Below are 23,048 nucleotides of genomic sequence, written 5' to 3'. Positions count from 1 at the left end.
TATATTTTTTATTATTGCTATTACTTTTATTATTATCATTATTATTAGCATCATTATTATTATTATTACTATTATTTTATTATTACTATTATTACTATTGTTATTATTATTATTATTATTATTATTATTATTATTAAAGCTGCACTGTGTAGCTTTTTTGGTGGAACATTTACAATCTGCCTGTCTCTATGGAGATGTTATGGCTTTGCTTGTAATGTTCCACAGTTTAAAGGCTACGGCATTAAATTTGTCTGTCTCCATGGAGACGAGCCAATGGTGACACGAGGTCATATTACAACTCAGATCTGTGGAGAAGCAAGTTTTTAAATTTTGTTTTACTTTTCTTTTTTTTTCATTTAAGCTTAAAAATATCCATAATGAAATAAATACTAGGCAGATAAGTTTAATGCCACACTGTGAGACATTACAAGCAGAGCGATAACTACAGTGCATCTTTAACTTGTTGTGAAATGAGATTTAACACAATATTATGTAATGCTGCTAATATTTATTTATTTAGAGGTCTAGATATTTTATTTATGTATTTATTTATTTATTCATTCATTTATTTAATTTTTGTGAAAGATAATTTTTGTGAAACCATGAATGAGAGGCCTGTACACACTGTCTCCAGCAGAGGGCGCCCCAGGTCCATGCTCTCACTCCAGCAGACACTAAAGAGGATGTTTCTTCTCTTTTCTTCTTCCTGTGATTTAACCAACAGGTGAATTTTAGTTTTTTACATCAGTTTTTTTTACTTCAGTGTCAGATTTGAAGGGGACGAGTGAGAGTCAAGATGGAACAGCCTCATTTTTGTTTTTATTTCTTCATCTCAGTCAAAATATCTTGGGGTATTTGTCTTATTGTTAATTGTCATAGTTGAGGGAGGAAAAGAGTGTCTTGCACAAGAGCACAGCGGTGCACAGCCACATTTAAGTCTCCGTCTGTATTTGACCTGCAGATGTTCATCACTGAAGTAAATGCAGTGAAGGAAGAAGTACTGAAGTAAAAGTACAGACACCGGAGCGAAGAAAAACTCGAGTAAAAGTAAAAGTATCACATGAAAAATTTATACTTAGGTAAAAGTGTTAAAGTACCTGTTTAAAAATGTACTACAGAGGAAAAAGTAAAAGTATTCTGACAGGATTTTGAGTCTTATAAAGCGTCAAATATAGAGATTTCTATAAATAGATTTGTGCTGAATTTTGTTCAACAGAAACAACTGAACCAAGAGTTGTTTTTTTTTTCTGTCTGTTTTTATTTGTATTTTTATGTTTTGCTCAAATTCTGTTAAAAATAAACCCTCAGACTTTTCAGCAGGTCTCAGACAATAAAATACTTTTACTTTTCAGTCCTGTTCAAAAATGTCGTGGAGTAGAAAGTACAGATACTCCTCTCAAATGTACTGAAGTAAAAGTAAAAAGTATCCACTGTAAAATGTACTTAAGTAAAGTACAGATACCTAAAATGTATCCTTAAGTACAGTACTTTACTTGTTTTACTTCATGTTCCACCAGAGTAAATATTTTCCTCTGTGAGTTACGTCCATGTTGCAAAGTCAAAGTTGCGTTTGTATTTGGCTTATGTGTTTTTTTTATTTGAAAATCAGGTTTAAATAAAATTTGTTTAACTTAAAAGTCGTGAAAAGACTTTCAAATATCTCAAAGACCTAAAACACGAGGCTGCCCTCAACACTTTAGTTTTATGTTTTTGATTCACTGTCACATCTTACAACCAGAAAAAAAATAAATAAAAAATAAAATTTAAAAGAAATTATTAAAAAAAAAAAAAATGAAATAAATAAATTTTTAAAATAATAAAAAAATACAAATGACTTAATATAAATACATTTCAAAATACTTAATAACAATAATAAATATAATTAAAATAATAATAAATAATAATAAAATAAAAATCAAATCAAATAAATGCATCTATACGGCTATTAAAAATTATAATAATTTAAATAAATTAAAATAAAAAGTAAATTTAAAAAAAAAAATAAAATAAAATAAATAAATCTATATGTCTATAGATTTACCAAAACCACCCCAGTTCCCTCCTCCCTCCTGTAGATGGCACTGTATTTCCACGCCCTGACTGACAGTGAGAGCTGTGAGTGAGGGGGGTGAGGGGGGTGAGGGGGGTGAGGGGGGTGAGGGGGTGAGTCCATTTCTATTCCATCTTTAAAATCCAGCTGTAAAATTCATAAGTGAGACATGGTTTTTTATGTTTTTCCTTCGGTTTTTCTACAGTTTCATCATCTCAGTGGGCAGTGGGCGTGTCCATGGACTCTCATCATCCTCGCACATTGATCAAAACTATCAATAAATAGTTAATAGAAGACGCAATGGATTTGAACTTAACGGGCTATTATTTCTTGTTTTAATTCTAATTATGCCTCTGTTTGCATTGTTTTGCTGAAAAATGAGGTGAAAATGGGTTGGTTTTTTTTGTTTTTTTTTGGTTCAAGAAGCATCCAGCCTATTATGAGTCTACAAATCTAAATACATCTATGTACAAGCCTAAATACACCTAAAAAGTCAAGTTATTAAAGATGCAACATGTAACTTTTCTTGTGAAGTCCCAGTTATGTCATTACAATTTTCATCTTGCAGTTATTCAATATTTGTATGTAGCTATTTGTGGCTCAAAATGAACTTAAAAACTGTAGAAAAATCATGAATTGTTACTCAAAGCCTGCTCGCCTCTCCGCAGACCTGTAATGTTCCATGGTTTAAAGCCATACTCTGGAACATTCAAGGCGTTACATGCTTTTGTCTGTGGAGTAGACCCGTCAGGATAAACACTACATTGACTTATCCTTTAATATATGAAATCTGGACAAATATATCTTGCGAAAGTGAGAAGATTTTTGTTATTTTTGTTGTAAAACGGTAAAATTTGAACCGTAGAAGGTTGAATAAGTCTTGCTAACGGCTAATTATTGCTTTATTCTGGTATTTATGTGTTGCCGCTCAGGTTTTTTCATGATACTACCTGTTTAAAAAGGGTTTCCTGGGATTATTTCAGTTTATTTTAGTTAATTTTAGTTTCAATATTATCATTTATCGCAGTATTTCCTTATAGCCAGGGCCGGTCCCAGCTTTCAGGGGGCCCTAAGCTGAATGTGTCTCTGGGGCCCCTCCTGGCTCAGCTGTTGATGATTCACATTTGACACATTCTGACTCTGCTCTCATCACTTTGTCCAGTTGTTTTTGTGTTTATTTGACCAACATCAGACTGAAAACATCCAGAATGTCACAAAAACTACCACAGTCACAAGAACAGAACACAAACATATAAGGGGAGGTTAAGATTTTTTAAATTCTCGACATTTTTTCTTAATTTCTGGTGGATTTTAATGTGTTCCAGTTGCGACAGTGTTTCTTACATTTACATTCTGTCGGGTCCTTGCTCCGGTGTAAACACAGAGCTGCCCTCACCTCTGCCCGACTCAAAAACAAACACAGCAGCAGATATTTTACTACTATAGATATAAAACAAATGTAATTGTTTTAGGGGGATATTTAAGCTGCTGTAAACACACAAGCCCCGTGTCCAATAAAACTTCACATATTATATTATTTTCAGTATAAATTTATGGGCTCTTGGGGGCCCCCTGGTGGCTTTGGGGCCCTAACCAGCTGCCTAATCTGCTTATAGTCTGAACCGGCCCTGGCTGTAGCGAAACACTGCGCTTCAAAATGTGTGATAGTGACAGGACAAACATGGAGAAATATACGTTTAACGATGTAAGTTTATACTGTGGAACATTCCAGGTGAAGCAGAAGCATCTCCATGGAGACGAGCAGGTGACAGGCCCTTACGAAACACATTGCGTTTTTATTTTTTCATAGTGGAACCTCGAATGTTTTGGCCGTGTTTTTCCTAAAATAATCCCAAACGCTGCCGTCCAATCCGCCCATGTACAATCACACAGTACACAGACTTGTACTTGTACTTCACTTTTAAGTCTGTATCATTTAAAAAATACTCTGAAATCAATTTAAATCCTTCCGTACAAACCTTCAGCGTTTACGTAAGCCCGATAATACCTCTTTAATGCGTCACTACAGCTCGATAATCCACGTTCTCTGGTTTGATCACAGAAAAAACACACAACCGGACAGTTTATGTGGATTTTTTTGTTGTTGCTTTGACGATAAATTTACACAGAAATAACGAGACGGAGACTTCCACTTTAAACATTTTATTACAGACAAAAGAAAACTAAAGAATTTGTGACATAAAATGAATTTAATGCGGCAATTTCTGGAAAAATATTGATTAATCTAGTAGCAATGTTGCATAATAATAATAATAATAATAATAATAATAATAATAATAATAATAATAATAATTGCCCTGATTAACTTAAGCCAAAATGTTACTTCATTTCATTCATAAATACTGTGTGTGAAACCAATTTAAATAGATTGACCATATTTTAAAACAATATATTTAACAAAAAACGAATTTTTTTTTATACTTTACAAATTAAAAAGAACATTTGGCAGGTTTATACAACAAACTCGAAATATCCGCTCTCCAGTCGCTCTCTTTTCAAAATCAAATCCTGCTACAGTGGAAAAAAAAACCAAAACAAAAACGGAAATATTTTAAAAATCCTGTCACAAAAATGAGAAATATGAGTTCAACACAACTCTAAAACACCTAATCAAACTAGTCAAAAACTTTAAAACCCACGGTATTTTTTTTAACTTTAGTAACAATTCACATTTAGCAACTTATTTTATTCACCTGTACAAGTGTGGGAGGAGCTAACAGGAAGTGGGCGGGGTCGTTGAGGTTAAAGGGGGCGGGGCCTAAAAGGAGAGGTTTTTTGAACTTTGACCTCCGCAGTTCAGTTCGGTTTGAAGTCCTGAGGTCACGTGACGAGAGAAAGAGAGAAACAAAGAGAAAGAGACGGGGCTTTTATTTTGGCGCCGTCTTTCTCGGGAACGTTTTTTTTTTTGCGGTTTCTCTTCGTCTTTTATTTTGAAAGAGGAACCGGCGTGAGTGAGTGAGTTTTCGTGAACACAGTTTCGGGGTTTAGTGTGTGTCTATACCGTACGCCCCCCGCTTAATTCGCCAGCACAAAAACCACATCAACGAAAAATCTAAAATGGATTAAAGCAAGGGGTTTCGCTAAAGTACACACGTAAGCGGGATCTGGTGATATTTACACTCTGGGGGAAAAAAAACACGGGCCGTCGAGAAGGTTTCAGTGACAGTTTGAGTGTTACTTACCGCAGCAGAGGTAACGGAAAAAAACGCAACTTTCTGACATCGCATTCGCTCGGAGAATCTCCCCGAAGAGAGCAGTCCATGGCAAAAAAACGAGCGAAAACCGTCTTTTAAAAAATTCAAAACCGAATGAGAAGAAGAAGAAGAAGAAGAAGTAGAAGAAGACGTTTCGAGAGTCTCCAGTTTCCAGTTCGTTGGCGTGAGGGGTTTTTTTGAGCCCTCTGCCCTGGCAAAAAAACAGCAGAGTTCATCGATAAGTAAAATCTAAAATAAAAAAAAAATAAAAACAATGCAAGAGAAAAAGGAGGAGAGCCCCAAGCGTCTGGCCGATCTAAGTGCTTGGCGAAAGGTGAAGGTTCCGTAGTCGTCTCTGGGACCTGTCGAATCCACGAGGAAGAAGAAGAAGAAGAAAAAAAACACAGAACAAAATGGTGTCGAGGCCGATGATGTTGGAAAGCTCCCTGGAGTCAGACTTTTGGAGGTTTTTCGAATTCAAGTGAGGTAGAGAGGCTTGTCCCGGGCGCTCATCCCACTGCTGAGAGAGAGAAGAGAGAAAGAGAAGTGTAAAGAGACATGTAAACTGTAACGTCTGAGAGAGAAAGAGAGAGAGAGGCTTGTCCCGGGCGCTCATCCCACTGCTGAGAGAGAGAAAAGAGAAAGAGAAGTGTAAAGAGACATGTAAACTGTAACGTCTGAGAGAGAAAGAGAAGAGAGAGAGGAGAGAGAGTAAAGAGACATGTAAACTGTAACATCTGAGAGAGAAAGAGGTAGAGAGGCTTGTCCCGGGCGCTCATCCCACTGCTGAGAGAGAGAAGAGAGAAAGAGAAGTGTAAAGAGACATGTAAACTGTAACATCTGAGAGAGAGAGAAGAGAGTGTAAAGAGACATGTAAACTGTAACATCTGAGAGAGAGAGAAGAGAGTGTAAAGAGACATGTAAACTGTAACATCTGAGAGAGAAAGAGGAGAGAGAAGAGAAGAGAAAAGAGAGAGAAAGAGGGAGAGAGGCTTGTCCTGAGCGCCCATGCCACTGCTGAGAGAGAGAAGAGAGAGAAAGAGTGAGAGAGAGAGAAAGGAGGGAGGGGGGAGACAAAGAGAGTGAGAGAGAGGGAGAGAGGGAACAAGAGAGACAGGGAGGCAGAGAGAGAGAGAGAAAGACAGTGAGAAGGAGCGAGAAAGACAGAGAGAGAGAGAGACAGAGAGAGGGAAAGAGAGACAGGGAGAGAGAGAGGGAGAGAGAGAAAGAGGGAGAGAGCGAGAGGGACAGAGAAGGAGAGAGAGGGAGAGAGAGAGAGAGAGAGGGAGAGAGAGAGAGAGGGAGAGAGGGAACAAGAGAGACAGGGAGGCAGAGAGAGAGAGAAAGACAGTGAGAGGGAGCGAGAAAGACAGAGAGAGAGAGAGACAGAGAGAGGAAAAGAGAGACAGGGAGAGAGAGAGAGGGAGAGAGAGAAAGAGGGAGAGAGCGAGAGGGACAGAGAAGGAGAGAGAGGGAGAGAGAGAGACAGAGAGAGGGAGAGAGGGAGAGACAGAGAGAGAGGGAGAGAGAGAGAGACAAAGAGAGAGAGACAGAGAGAGAGACAGAGAGAGAGACAGAGATTATCATGTGGTTTTAACAGGCGAGACAGAGAAAAGGAAATACATGTTTTATCTGATTCTAATGTGACGATGTTTCGATGTTTAAACCAAAAATCTGATCAAAACTTGATTTGTAAAAAGTCAAATGAAAAAAAAAAATGTAAAAAAAAAAAGGCCATTTCAGTCTTTATCAAACACAACAGTTTCTCTAAAAATGTGTCGCTCTGGTGTCACATGTGGCCAGTGTTTTTCATTATCAGATTATTATTATTATTTTTTTACTATAAACACAAGTATAGAAATCAGATCTAACTTTTATATGATGTTTATATTTATGTGATTTTTTTTCTGTCCCTGTAAACGCACCAAAGGGTCAAGTTTACCTTTTTTCTTTTTCAAATTGATCAAAATGAGTTTGTTGATTCATGTAAAATGTTTTTTTCTTAACAATAAACCAGATTCAGATCCAGCGTCATAAAACTCCTTAAGCCTGTAATATTTAAAGGTCCAATATTTACATCAGATCTGTTATAATGTGGTTTCCTCATCACAAACAGACCTGAAGTTGTGTTTTGTTTCATTCACGTTCATCTCCAAAGCTCAAAACGCTCTGTTCCACCTTGTGATGTCATGAAGTGCTAGTTTTCAAGTTAACAGCTCCTTTCAACTTTTGTTCAGTAGAGATTGGGCAACTCCAGAGCTGAAATGATCCAAATGATTCTAATGAAGGTGTGTGGAGTTTAAAAACACAGTGGAGCACTTCCTGTATTACCACATGATGACATCACAAGGTGGAACAGAGTGTTTTCAGTTTGAGAGAAGAACTCAGTCTAAATCTGCAGGGTTTGTGAGTTAAACATGTGTGAATGAAACAAAACACAACTCCAGGTCTGTTTGTGACGAGGAAATGATATAACTGTTCAGAAAATACTATAATATGGGCCCTTTAATGGAGAAAAGGTCAAAGGTCAGGTAAAATGCTTTTGTAACTTAAATTTGTATATATATTTTATAGATGGAGCTATTTAGTCCATTCAAAGGCCTATAGTCATTAATAGAAATGATTGGGTTTGAAATTGTATACATTTTTAAAAATATTTTTGGGGATTTTTTTTTAAGGTTATATTTTCGGGATTTTTTTTTAAAGTTTATATTTTGGGGATTTTTTTAAGTTAATATTTTTGGGGATTTTAAAAAAATTATATTTTGGGGATTTTAAAAAAATTTATATTTTTGGGATTTTTCAAAAGTTTATATTTTTGGGATTTTTAAAAAGTTTTTATTTTTGGGATTTTTTAAAAAGTTTATATTTTTGGGATTATTCTAAATTTATATTTTTTGGGGATTTTTTTAAAGTTTATATTTTCGGGATTTTTAAAAGTTTATATTTTTGAGATTTTTTTTTTTAAAGTTTATATTTTGGGGATTTTTTTTTTAAGTTTATATTTTTGGGGATTATATTTTTTTCCGTTTATTGTACTTTATTTTTTATTTATTTATTTATTTATTTTATATATATATATATATATATTTTTGGACACAGTGTTATTAATAGGCAAAAGTAACCATTCCCCCCCCAAAAAAAACAAAAATATAAATAAAAAAAAAATCAACAGAAATTCAGAAAAGTGCTAAAATCTTCAAACTAAATCCACAAAAGAAGGGCAAAAATATTAACTTCTCAAAATGTCTTTGGTGTAACTCAACAGAAGGAAAAAAAAAAAAAAAAAACATCTCACAAACGTTCAAGTAAATAGAACATATCAGTGACATTAGAAAATCAACTGAAGTTTGTCTCCAGAAGCAGCAAAACAAACTTGAAAGCCCCGAACGAAACAACAGGCATCAATCGCCCCCCGGATCCGCCAAATACAAAAGTCCAAATTTGCAGATGACTTGATATTTGAAATGCCAAACGTGAAGCCTGTTCCGTGCTATCTGTCCTGACATGTGAGCGGCGTCACCAAATACGCCGGGATAGCACTCGGAAGAAGAGATTTAAGCAAAACCTCAGTGTTGTTCTGAAGCCTCAAAAACGCGCCGTGACCCGGGTACGATCCCATTTGACATGAATCAGCTCTAAATGCAGCCGACAGTGTTTGTGAGAGTTCTCAGAATAGCTCCGGCTGCTTGTGTACGGCTGCGTTTTGATTCAATAAGGCCAGATGTACTGAGAGAAACACGGGGATTTAATTGGATGTCACACTTTTACCAAGCGCCGTAATAGTATTGTTCTCCTCGTGCATTACTCATTTCAATTTCAAGGAGATGCTTTTGCGAGCGCTTCAGTCGGCGAAATCGCAGTTTATGATTAATACAGTCTCCGCGACGACAAGGGGGAAGAGGAGGTCCGTAACCGCGAGGACTTTACGGGAGCGAATTAGGCGGCGGCTCCGCGTTAGATAAGACGAGATGAGATGAGGTAACGTTTTAGCGTCCGCGTCGAGTTTGTCCTGAGCTGGGTTTAAGCGGTCAGGTGATTTAAAAGCAGTACTACTAAATACTAAGGCTACGAAGAGACGTGATCATAGACTGTTTATATAAAAGGACGTAGCTAACCCGCTAACCGCCGCGTTACGAGTAAGAAGTGAGCATGTGCGCGCTTGTCCGGCTCCATCGGCTCGTCATTTTGGTCTTAAAATGTTCGTATTAACCCGCTCGACATGATCCTGGTGTTTTTGTTTCGCTTTTGCGTCTGTAAATCAAATATATGAACGCTAACAACAGACGAATCAGGTGCCTTCTTTCTGTTAGCGTTAGCAACAGGTTTGATTGACAGCGTTGCTAGGTGAACGCTCCCTGCTAAACTAGCGTTGAAGGCGGGAAGGGGTGTCATTTTCAACTCGCTCGCTCCATATTGGCTCTTTGATTGCTGTGACATTCGTGGTCGAAAAGCGCTCAAAATGCTCCGTTCCACCTTGTGATGTCATGAAGTGGTTGTTTTCAAGTTAACGGCGACGTTTCGACTTTTGTTCAGTAGAGATTGGGCGATTCCAAAGCTGAAATGATTCTAATGATTCTAGTGGAGGTGTACGGAGTTTAAAAACACAATGGAGCACTTCCTGTATGACCACTTGATGACATCACAAGGTGGAACAGAGTGTTTTCAGTTTGAGAGAAGAACCTCAGCGTAAATCTGCTGGGTTTGTGCGTTAAACATGTGCGAATGAAACAAAAAAACACAACTCCAGGTCTGTTTGTGATGAGAAAACGACATTAGAACATATATCAGAAAAAAGCGCAGTACCGGCCCTTTAAATACCTGAACTACTTTACTTTTATTGCTCATTTTCTTACGTAAAACACAAGAAAACCTAATTAGTCGAGTTAATCTCACCCGCAGTGGTTGGGCCCGCAGTCCCTGTTGCAGTACTCTCCGTCCCAGTCCGGGTTTGGTCCATGTCCCGGGGCGGGGGCTCCTGGAGACTGGGACCCACCCACACTGTTCTGATAATCCGGAGGCAGGTGGGAGAATCCCTTTGGAAACACGAGAGCGGAGACTCAACACAAGAAGAAACAAAAGTCCAGTACATTTTTATTTTGAGTGAGCGCTGTTGTGTAATACAGTTAAAAGTGTTAAAGTAAATGTTTTTGTGTTGTATGTTGGAGTCGTCAGAGTTCACCGGGTGCAGATTTCACGGTGTAGCTTTAATTCCGCACATAAACATAAACAGAGATGAGTCACCGTGAGCCGGAGCTGTGCACTGACCTGCTGACCGAGGGGGGGCGAGTGCAGGGGCGGCTGCAGACCCATTTGGTGCGAGATGATTGGCTGCGACTGCTGCATCCGGATTGGCTGGTTGAGCAGGGAGCTCTGGTGCAGGGAGAGCTGGGCGTGGGGGTGCAGCGGGGGGCTGATCTGGAAGGAGGTGGGGGGAGAGGCACTCATGCTGGGGGGCAGCATCTGGGACTGGCTCAGGGCGGGGGCCAGGCTGTGGCGAGGACCGTAGCTCTGCAGCTCGGACAGGGGGAAGGAGCCGGGGGGTCCCAGGTACGGAGAGGAGGGCTGAGGGGGCACGCTGTACAGGGGCTGCTTCGGGGGCAACAGGTGGGACGACTGGCTCGTCTGCTGGGCACTTTTTGGTTCTGGGTCGTTGTAAGTCTGCGGAGGGAAACACACGAGGGGTTAATGTCACAGTTTAGGTCGTCGTTGGTCACTGGGCTCATGGGACCTCGTCTGTACTGTCCAGGAGTTAAACGCCTCCACACAATAAGCCACTGACGCCAGGACGGGTTTAGTTTTAATAATAATAATAATCATAATAATGGGTAGAATAGGGACTTTTTCCATTAAAAAGAGACTGTATCATATTGAAGACAGGGATGGGATTTAATAGTTGTTTTTTTTTCTTCCCACTCCTTTTCGAGCTTAAATGAGAAAAAAAGGCATTATTATTATTATTATTATTATTATTATTATTATTATTAATTTTATTTTTTTATTTATAATTTTTTTTATTTTTCTCCTTTTTCTATATTCTCTATACCCTCCTTTCTTACTTACAAATGACTAAAACTATCACTCTCCTCTGCCGTTTCCACCTCCAAAATCACGTAAATGTCACACACAGATACACACAGACACAACACACAACACACACTTGTCACATACAATTGTAAATCGCTGTTACGTCGACAAAACATGTTGTGTCTTGTTATGTTTTGTGTGTCTTACCACCACTTGTCACTATTGAACATGTATGATCACTGTTTGTACGTCTTGCATTAAATAAAAAAAAAAGTGAAATGTGCATTAAGCATTACTGGATATGTGTTCATTTATCTGTCCCATATTTCTCTCACTTTTGTCCCATATTTCCCTCACTTTTGTCCCATATTTCTCTCACTTTTGTCCCGTATTTCCCTCACTTTTGTCCCATATTTCCCTCACTTTTGTCCCATATTTCTCTCACTTTTGTCCCATATTTCTCTCACTTTTGTCCCATATTTCCCTCACTTTTGTATGTCCACTTAATGTTTCTTTCTCACTTGTAAATCTACACTTTATTGTAAATATTGATGTTTGCAAAATGAAAAAAAGATAGCAGATTATTGTACCAGATGAGTAGATTTGTCACAAAAAAAACCCGATATAGACGATAAACGATACTGAAAACAAACCATAGTAGGATTAGAAGTAGAATTATTAACAAAAATACAGTTTTAAACGTACACTATTGCTACATATTGTTGAGCTGTGTAAAAGAACAGCAGAATGACACACTTGAGTAATTAATTTGTGTAACTTTAGTTCATAATTAAACCTTCTCTCTCTCTTACAATGCAGGAAAAATAATCAAAACTGTCTCATTACTATAAAGAAAAGCCTCCATGATAAATACTGAGTCCCAAAAAAACTCCAAATTGTTCCATTTATAATACAAGGTGTCCATAATGTCTCTTTACAAAAAAAAATATATATATATACTGTATTATTTGGAGTATAAGTCGCACTGGAGTATAAGTCGCACCAGCCAAAAAATGCAAAATAATGAAGAAAAAAACCCCAAAACATATTTCACATAAGTCGCACCAACTAAAAAATGCAAAATAATGAAGAAAACAACATATATTTCACATATAAATCGCATCTGAGTATAAGTCGCACCCCCCGCCAAACTGAAAAAAGTGCGACTTATACTGTAGTTTGGAAAATTCGGTACATTACAAAGTCAATTGAGATAAGATATATTACTCAGACGTGTTCTGTTGTACTGTTCCAAAGTGTTTGACCTCATTTAATCCACCTCTACATGAGCTCCATTAGTCACATGAAGCACATCAAGACGGGACTGGATTTCTCACCGTGTTTCGCTGCAGCAGAGTCTCATCGATGCTTCAATCTCATCTGTATGTTTGGCTTTAGTTTATTAATGTCCCGTTACTTGTTCCGTCCACGATGTCTTTAACACAGCTCAATAAAAACAAATCCAGAGGTGTGAGATCTGGAGAACGTGGCCACGGAATTGGTCAATGTTTGAGGAACTCGCGACAAACGCAATGGGATTAAAACGTTTTATAACCACTGAGTACGACAAAACAAGTCTAATTAATGTATTTTATCATTTGCGTTTGTAATTAAGCGTTAAAATCGTAAAGAGCTTCATGGACACACTGGATACTGAAGGATAAGTCGATATAGTTATTAATTAACGTGACAAAATATCAGATCTTACGCCAACTGGACCAAACGTTCTAGGAGTGAAGACGACGATATTTTGCCGAGTTGACAGGTTTTATATTTTTCTTTTGCTGCGGATCAGACCTGGACGACTGAAGGATTACACAGATCAGAACATAAATCATCACATCCATGTACAATAAGAGACTTTCTGGTCAAACATGATCAAAAATCCACCGACTCAAACTAGGTCAGGCGGTTTTCTCTTCACTTGGAAAAAACCCCATTTTAAAACATGAAAAGAAAAGTTCAGCTCGTTTCTGTCAGCTCCTTCAAAACGAGACCATCATTAAGTGCATGTACTTCATAATTACACAATCAAAGAATCGGGATTTTTAAAAGCTTTTAACTTTTGAACCCACTCGATTCAACTTTCTAATCACCGTCTGGCTTAATAACGACGACTCTGGGTTCATTTTACAGCCCGAATCGTAAACGACGGAGATGTGGAGCGCTGGTTTTGTGGTTTTGATTCTCGACGTGGCCTTGACTTCGCCGTTCGAGTGGGTTCGGTTCGCTTCAACGTCATATCCGCGGCGTTATTAGCATCCGTCCGATACAGTTTTACCGGCGTCAACAGCGGATCGTCCCTCTGTAACGAAAGTCTATCCGTTTCCTGTTTCGTTTTCACCGATTTCTCGTCTAACACCTTTGATCCGATTCATTTTCTGACACGTGGATGAGATTAACCGTGAGTATTTCGAAGCGTAACCATAAACGGTAGGAAGAAGTGCGACTAAGTGAGTGTGACGTCACCGATAGCCTTCGTCTCCGGTCAAACGAAGCTCATCGAGGCTAACAGTTATAGCGACGAATTTGGAGACGAGTTCCCTATTTGGAATTCTGGCTCGTGAGTTAGACCAGCAAAGAACAGTTTTTGTCTTTTGCTCCATGCATCAAGCAGCAGAAAACTCCAGCTGAACTATTTCTCGGTAAAACAGAAGCCACCGTTTTACAGTCAGAAGTTGAAGTGATGTCCAACGGTGTATTAGTCCTGCTAGTAACGCACGCCGCTCATTGGATTATGGGGATGTGGTGTACAGACTTCAGCCTCTGCTTTGAAACCATTGGATCCACTGTTTCACCCTTCGTTTTATTACAGGTGATGGATTTGTAACTCATCACTGTACGCTCTATGAAAAAGTAGGTTGGCCATCACTGTCTGTTAGAAGAGAACAGCACTGCATTAAGTTTATTTATAAGGGATTACTTCAAAAACTGCCAGAATACCTCACCTGCTTGTTAATTATTGATACAGGAACATTTAACACCAGATCACATGACGCATAAGGCTAAGGACGAGCCGCACCAGAACTGAGATGCTTTTTTTTTGCTTCACAAAAATGGAATATGCTCCAAGGAAAAGCAAAACTGGACACGTTGGTGACACAATTGCAATTTAATGATCTGATAACAAACTTTTATACACACACCTGCACTTCTTATTGACGTTTTTTATGGACTTATTTGTTTTGATTGTTTTTTCGGTTTGTGTTGTATTTTAAACAGGGCACCCATGAAAAAGTGCTCTCATTGGGTCCCCCTGTATAAATAAAGATAAAATAAAATAAATAAAAATTGATTATCATTGCATTACTCGCATTTAACGTATCTATTTTTTTTACTACTTTCTACATTTTATATCCATACAGAACACGTCAAATATATGAAAGAATGTAGTCTGCATTTATCTGTGTGAAATATTCCTGGACTTGAATGTTGTGAATCACTGTGACGCCCTGAATCCCGGCTCTTCTTCTTCTTCTTCTTCTGCGTGGCTCTACCTCATCTCCAACCATCAGAGTTGATTAGGCCGTAATGGAGCACATTTGTATGAAAAGGGGCCGGGGCCGTGATCAATCCCGCCCTGACAGACGGATCGGAGAGAGGAGCATAAACGCTCTCACGTCTGAGCAGCACCGCCGCAGAAATGAGGCTGTTTGCACCAGAACAAATGAAATGACAAAAGAGATCTTCCCCGCGCCTCACAGTCGGCTCGTAATACAACACGGCACTAAACAATGCGACGTGGGGCCCTCGTCCGCTCAACACTGGTCCTGACCAAGCTCAAGTCGACTGAAATAAAGGAGAGACACGAGACTGAGGCTGGAAAGTTTAAAATAAGACGTAGAAGGAAATGTGTTTGACTTGATGTTTGTATAAAACTGTAAGAACCAATAAAACGATACCAGAAAATTACAGGGAGATTCACGTATTTTCCGGACTATATTTTTTTCATAGTTTGGCCGAGGGTGCGACTTATACTCAGATGCGATTTATATGTGAAATATCTGTTTTTTTCCTTCATTATAATGCCATTTTTTGGCTGAAGCGACTGGAGAATGGACTGGAAAATGCGGTATGTTTTAAAGTCATGTTAAAGTTTTGTCTGGAAAAATGGGCAGATTATGTAAGATTACTCTTCTTTTTGCTCCTTTTCAATCATTTTCTTGTTGATTTTTTTTTTTAAATGAATAAAATAAAATTAAAAAAAGTAATAAATAAATATAAAAAATTAAAATAAAAAAATAAAAAATAAAATGAAAAAATAAATAAAATAAAATGAAATAAATAAAATAAATAAAATAAAATAAAATAACATAAAATAAAATAAAATAAAATGTAAGTTTAACGCTACCTGCTTGTCATCATGGAGGGCTTATAGATTTAACTGGAATGATCCAAAGTAAATTACAGTTATTTTTATTGCAAAAAGAAAAAAGTTAGTGTGAGTGAGGTCGCCTCTCCACAGATCTGACTTGTAACTTCACCTGGCTGCGTCACCTACTTACCTCCATGGCGATAGATAAGGGTAATCTCATACTATAGAACATTTCATGCAAAGATATGGAGCTCAACAGTCTCACTCGCTTCGAAGTCAACTCCAGTTCTGGAAGTAAAATATCCATTCATTTTCCCCATAGACTTTTAGAAAAATCCAAATATTAAGAGTTCAGAGGCTAACCAGCAACGTGTAAACTAATTTGCATAATGTTCTTGTTTTTAAGTTAAAAAAAACCCATTTAAAACATAAGATTCTGCGAAAAGTTTTAATAAATTAGCAGTTTATAAGTTTCCGAAATACAACTATAGCTTGTGTTCATTAGTTTCCTCAGAGATGATTAACCCTGAGCAAACGTTCAAACTTTAATATGAATTTTTTTGGAAAGTCTATGACAAAAATGAATGGGAAATTTACTTCCGGAGCCAGAGTTGGGCCGTTACAGTTGAGCTCCATTTTTATCTGCATAAAGACGAGCAGGTGGCAGAGAATCCCCAAGACGTACTTCACATTTTAACCTGTGTGCTTGAATATTAATGATCCGCGACTTCCCATGATGCATATCTCCCTATGTTATATGTCTAAAATGTACATAATACTTTTCATATATTTCAGATTTGCCTTGGTGTGGGTCTTACAGCAACTTCATGACCTCCACGACCAGTCAAAAGTTTGCACACAGTGTTTTTTTGCTACTTTTTATGTCGGATTGCGATTGTGTGACTCTGAAGTGCTGTATATTTGCAAGTTTTCACCCCGACGAAAAGCACAAATACGAAGGTTTGAACTTTGAGAGTGTTTAAACGAGAGAGAAATGTGAGAAAATGTTAACGTCTGTGTGAGAAAAGTGTATAAAGTGTGTGGTGAGGGGTTTGACAGCCTTAAAATATATAACAACTGTAAAAAATAAAGCTGATACTTCACGGATTTCGCCTACTTCGGGTTATTTTTAAGAACGTAAACGAGGGACCACTGTACATACTAATACTGCAAAACTATGGACTGTGTGTGTTTTTGGTATACGGTTCTATATGTACTTTACAAATTCTATACACACACACAGAAGACATCAAATATATGAAGCAACGTACATGAAAAAAGTTGAAAATTCCTAAATATTTTCTGACAAATCACCTTTTTTTCTTTTTCTTACGTCATATATTTGATGTTTTCTGTGTATATATAGACAAAGTACACGTGTAGCCGTATATCTAAAGCACACACAGTCCATAGTTTTGCTCTGGTCATAAATCCCACTGCAATATTCTTGTGTATTTGACCCCTCCCCCATCTTATATCACCTTCTATACATCCCCCAGCCCCGAGCGCGCACATCTGCAGCCTATGGAAATCAGGTATTGTTCCAAATATGGACAAGCCCCTTAGCGTGACACCCCCACCCTTTTCAAAACCAAGCCCCGCCCATCCTATTAGACGAGATTTTCCATCCAATCAATCATCAGTTTCGGGCGAGTGTCGTAGACGTTACCTTGGAAACCAGACTGGCTCGGTACGCGGCCAGTGCTTTCAGGTACTCCTTCTTGGCAGCCTCTGTTTTCCTCTTGTAGCCCTGAGAAAAGAAGAGAAAAGAAATCAAACTACGAGACAGGAGCAGGCAGAGGTCGGCGTGCGGGGCGATGTTTTGATCCAGAATGAATTGTTCCAGTAATAAGTCGGGATGGACCGATATGGATTCATTTGTGCAGATCCAGATATCACATATTTGTCTCGCTGCTGTGGTTTGTAACTGATACAGATACAGATAAAGATTTTAATATCCATGACAAGGCAAACACAAGCAAATCCACAAACTAACATTTCATTAAAAGCATATTATTGTGTTGTTTATGTAATTATCTCTGTGATTTGTTGGAAAAACGGGTAAAAATACAGCTGTATTTTATATTTTTATCTTACTCTAGTGATTGGACTTTCGAAGGTTCTTCTTTTACCGTTTATTTATATGATTTTACTATTTATTTATATGATGAAGTCAATGTGTGTGAACTCATTTTATCAAACAAACTAATCACAGAAAAATAAAAAAATTAAATTCTGTCAAACTGAGACTGTAATTATGAAAATTCAAATAAAATGTTGCACTACAATAATAATAAATAAATAAAATAAAACAATTATTAATAAAATAAAAAATAACATAAAATAAAAATAAAATAAATAAAACATCATAAAATAAAATAAAATAATAAAGTTAAGTAAAATAAAATAAAAAATAAATAAAAAATAAAATAAGATAAGAAAAGAATAACCCAAATCTGTTTTCTGTTTTTTTTCAAATCTGTTTTCTGCTCAACTTCTGTGCTCATTATTGTGTTAATTCAGCATTAATCAGTGTAAAAATGCAAAAACAAATTAGAAAGAAAATGATTCAGTTCTTTAAAAAAATGAGATCCGGTTCCAAACGTTCCAACCACGCCCTGTGTCGCATCTCGCATTAGCTATTCTAGGGGAGGCTGGTGCCCCCTCCAGCCCCCTTCCTGGTGCCGCCCCTGCACCAATGTATCGCTCAACCTTAGTATCAAGTCTTATAACAATACAAAGTGAACAAAAATAAGGACGCACAAAACCAGATGTAAAAATAACTCGTAATTGTCACATAGGTGGTTTAGGTGGTTTTATGCGTCAGTGCTGAGAACGCAACAAGTCATTTATCATTCTCGTGCTCAAACGCAGGGCCGGCTCTAGCTTTCAGGGGGCCCTAAGCTAAAATGTGTCTCTGGGGCCCCCTCCTGACTCAGCTGTTGGTGATTCACATTTGACACATCCTGACTCTGCTCTCATCACTTTGACCAGTTGTTTTTGTGTTTATCTGAACAGCATCAGACTGAAAACATCCAGAATGTCACAACTACCATTTTTTCTTCGTTTCTGTTGGATTTTAATGTGTTCCAGTTGTGACAGTGTTTCTTACATTTACATTGTGTCGGGTCCTTGCTCCGGTGTAAACACAGAGCTGCCCTCACCTCTGCCCGACTCAAAAACAAACACAGCTGCAGCAGATATTTTACTACTATAGATATAAAATTGTAATCGTTTTAGAGGGATATTTAATCTGCTGTAAACGCACAAGCCCTGTGTCCAATAAAACTTGATATACTGCATTATTTTCAAAACGTTTGGGGTCTTGGGGGCCCTCTGCTGGCCTCGGGACCCTCAGCAACTGCTTAATGTGCTTATAGGCTGAACCGGCCCTGCTCACATGTAACATAAGCCGACACCACTGCACGCACTGGACTAGACGCAAGAGTAAAGTGTCTTGCTCAACGACATAACAATAGCGCACTGCGGATAACAGCGATCAAACAGAATCAGCAAAAAATGTACCAGCTGAACCACAAACTGTATGATTTCAGTTTTATAATGATTTACAGCAAAAAAAAACAACCCAAAAACTAAAATAAATCAGACCATTTTTTATTTTTATTGGATGATGATTGACAGGTCTTAGATTTGCGCTGATGAAACGAGGGACAGTTCTCTTTGTTTCTGTCTCTGAGCCGGATGGCAGTGACACTTGAATAACCACGATATAGTAATTGTCATATCCATATTAGGGAATGGCCTCCACCATCTGTCTGTCTCTGAAGCTGGTTGAAAATGACCTTGTTGTTCGGGAGATGAATACATCACTGGAAAAGGCTTAAAATGCACACGATACAAATGGAATATTAGAGAATGCATTTACTTGGAGAAAATCTATGTTCTCACTATGGTAATAATAGCAAGAAGAAATATTGTGTAGGTTTTTTTTAGTTTTTTTTTTGCATAATTCTTCATATTTATAGAGTAATATATGCAAACCGTGAACGGCTTTCCCAGAACTGACATAACATTATTAGTGCACATGGGTATTGGAAAAACTTTTAATTGTAAGTCTTCAAACTCTGTGAACAAACGCTAGAAGTACAGAGACTCTTCTTAAATATTATGAACCAATAGCACAATGTTGAACAAGGGGTATTTTAAAAGTGAAAGTGCTGTTTTTAAGTAGAATTTTGAGGTATCTGTACGTTACTTCAGTATGTTTTACAGTGGATACTTTTACTTTTACTTCACTACATTTGAGAGCAGTATCTGTACTTTCTACTCCACTATATTTTTGAACTGGACTGAAAAGTAAAAAGTACTTTTCATATGATTTGAGGGGTTATTTTTACCATGTTCGTGGAAATATCGTGACTAAAGTTCAAGAGTTCAAGCTTCGGCTTTGAGGAAAATAAAAATACACATGAAATTCATAAGAAAAATTAAGAAATTGATTCATATTGTCACCGCTGAACAAAATATGTATATTTTTTAAATTTATCACTACATTTATACTTTAACAAATTGACAACACCTGTGTGAAATATTTTTACTTTTTATTATTAAAGTACATTTTTAAACGTGTACTTAAGTAGATTTTTTCATGTGATTCTTACTAACTTTTTACCTCTGTATCTGTACTTTTACTTTTACTTTTACAACAAAACTGAGTACTTACGTAATTATTTCAAGGGAAAAAATCTGGTTAATAGCATTTATTTTAGTATTTGTGTTATGAGCAACAGAAATATCAGAGACAAGAAGCCTCACATGGGCCCCCTTCTAATATAAATGAATAGGGAAAGGGGCCAGTTCTGGGCCCCTAAAACCCTTGGGCCCAGGACAACAGACCCCTTTGTCTTCTCCCCCTTCCACTGGTTATAAGATCTAATTTTATAAATAAAAAAAAACATTAGTTATATCTTGAAATGATCGCATCACCCAGGTTCATGACCACGCCCACTTTTGAAAGCCCCGCCCAACAGTTTTCAAGTAAATGTGTTAAGTTCCCGATTTTAGTTGATCACCAGAGATCGATAAGGTTTTTTTTTCATGGTTGATGCCGCTACCAATTGTACAGAATTCAGAGCAACTGATAGTTTATAAACTGCCGATATTTTTGGGCCGATTTTGACCATATCCCCCAAAAATATATGATTTGAAATTACAACTACCATTACTATTTTTACTGCTCTACATAATTAAACTATAATAAGGAAAGATAATCTCCATCCATTCATCCATTCTTTTTGGCTTATCCAGGGCCGGGTCATGGGGGACTTCCAGACTTCCCACACCCCAGACACTTCCTCAAGCTCCTCCAGTGGGACCCCAAGGACCCAAGGGTAATTTTTAGACTGTTTCTCCTTCTGACCCATAATGGAGCTGTGGAATCTCATTTTATGGGTTAAAATAAAGCTTTACGCAGCTGTCGGTGAGCAAATATCATCCGAAAGCTGAAAAATCACAAAAATCGGCACGATATATCGGCAAACCGTTGATCTCTAAATGTATACAGCACATTTAATAGAACATTTGAAACTGGCATCAACTGGAAAAAATAGACATATATTTAATAAAAAGTCATTGTTTCTAAGATACTCTGTGTAGAAAAGTTTTAATTTAAAAAGCACAATCGCCTTTAACAATAAATAACCTGCAAAATCACCAACAAAACATAAATAAATCCATAAAATTTCATCCACTGCCTGCTCTTTACCATCTATTAATGCTCATTTTGGTAATACAGTACAGTGGGCCTATATATTTTCCAACCTCACTCACATTATCTCACAAAATAAACTTATTTCTATATAATAAACTATAGGTTTTGTCCAGCAGCCAATTAGCTTCAGGCGAACGGTCCAACCTCCACCATCTCATTATTTAAGACTTCCCAGTATAGCTGCGAGCCGTGGACACAGTATGTAAAGGGAGCGCTATCGAAGAGGAGCTAAAACAATAGAGTGACGATCTCGGAGAGCTGAGATGCCCTTGAGCTTAATCCAAGGACGAGACGCGGACCGGGGGCAGAGCTCACTCAGTATTCTGCGCAGGATCAAAACAGAAGAGATATTATTTTATTATACATAGGGGCTGTTGTGTGGGGTCAAGAGAAATGGGTTAGACACTGCGAGTAGGAACAGGAGGAGGTGTGGATAAGTTTGAGCCTGGCAAACGTTAATATCAGTTTAAGAGAGTTCAAATTTAACTCAAATCTTACAGCGGCCAAGTTTCCACGCAGAAAAATGTTGATATTTCTATTCTACAGTATTTAAGATGGAGTACGAACGGGAAAATAAACAATAATATCGTTTAACGTGATAAAAAGTGATGATAATAATCGTTCGTGGGATATTTTTATATAAACGTGATAAACGCCAACAAAGATAAACGCCGTTATATCACCAGAATGTGCAGAAAAACTTGCTTATCCAGAGGGGAGTCACCGGGGGGGGGACAAAGGGGCCCAGAATTGGAGGCTCTTCCTATTAATTTGCATTAGAGAGGGGCCCGTGTGAGGCTTATTGTCCCGGGCCCAAATTTCAGTAATAAAAATATTCTATATCCTCCTGAGACCCTGTGTCCTCTTCTGTGGACAACATATTTTGGGTTGTTCAGGCCACAGTGCAAATTTTTAGAAGAACAGCAACAAGAACATGTTCAATTTTTAATATTTCTAAGAGTTTGGAATATTTATTTATTTTTTTTTATTTTTTTTCATTTGTTTTTATTATTTTTATTTTATATTGTATTTTAATTTTTTTGTTTTTATTTGTTTTTATTATTTTTTATTGTATTTTAATATTTTATTTTATTTATTTATTTATTTTTATTTAAAGGCACATGTCTGCACCTGTCAGCAGCACAAATGAGACACATTGTTCCTAGAGGCACAATTGTTTCTCAGTTTGTTTTTTACACAAAATGTATGTGTTCAGGCTCTTAATAGTTTTTGCAAATAAAAAACTATTAAGAGCTCGGGTCTCAGGAGGTTAAATAATAATAATAACAACGTGCAGTACTATACCTGTAGTTTCAACATGGAACTTATTCATAATATTAAAATGATAATGATTCAAGTCCATAACATTTTTAAACTGTCACTGGCAACTTTAATCATTATCGTGATATAATCGTTTATTACAATTATTTTGGCCATGATAACCGTCACACAAAATTTCAATATCGTCCCATGTCTAAGATGGAGTTTGACACAAAAATAATAAGATAATCGCACGTTACATACTTAAAGTGGTAGATTACTAGGTTACTTTTCGGATGTAAGGTCCAACACCTGCTCGTCTCTTACACGTTTTGCTGAGAATACCTTAAAAAAGTGTAACTCTGTGGTCAAATATATAAATTCCTCTCTATACATGTCAGTGAAAGCACCGCATTATTTTGTTTTTACTCAGGACAGGTGGGTACCAGA

At 37.4% G+C, this 23,048-nt stretch overlaps 1 protein-coding gene across 2 annotated transcripts in view; it reads right to left on the bottom strand.

Moving 5' to 3' along the window:
• Positions 1–5,656: 5,656 nt before the first annotated feature.
• Positions 5,657–23,048, bottom strand: part of LOC117374071 (thymocyte selection-associated high mobility group box protein TOX-like) — a 194,796-nt gene continuing 177,404 nt past the window's right edge. For both annotated transcript variants that reach the window (XM_033970217.2, XM_033970218.2), the window contains 4 exons: positions 17,277–17,357; positions 10,534–10,926; positions 10,162–10,301; positions 5,657–5,785 (listed from right to left, as the gene is read on the bottom strand). In XM_033970217.2, coding sequence (XP_033826108.1) covers positions 5,743–5,785; positions 10,162–10,301; positions 10,534–10,926; positions 17,277–17,357 — 657 coding nt within the window. In that variant the 3' untranslated portion in view covers positions 5,657–5,742. The remainder of the gene's footprint in view (positions 5,786–10,161; positions 10,302–10,533; positions 10,927–17,276; positions 17,358–23,048) is intronic.

Source organism: Periophthalmus magnuspinnatus, chromosome 7 (assembly GCF_009829125.3).
Source record: "Periophthalmus magnuspinnatus isolate fPerMag1 chromosome 7, fPerMag1.2.pri, whole genome shotgun sequence".
Classification (NCBI taxonomy): domain Eukaryota; kingdom Metazoa; phylum Chordata; class Actinopteri; order Gobiiformes; family Gobiidae; genus Periophthalmus; species Periophthalmus magnuspinnatus.
This window is presented reverse-complemented; position numbering and strand designations above follow the sequence as displayed.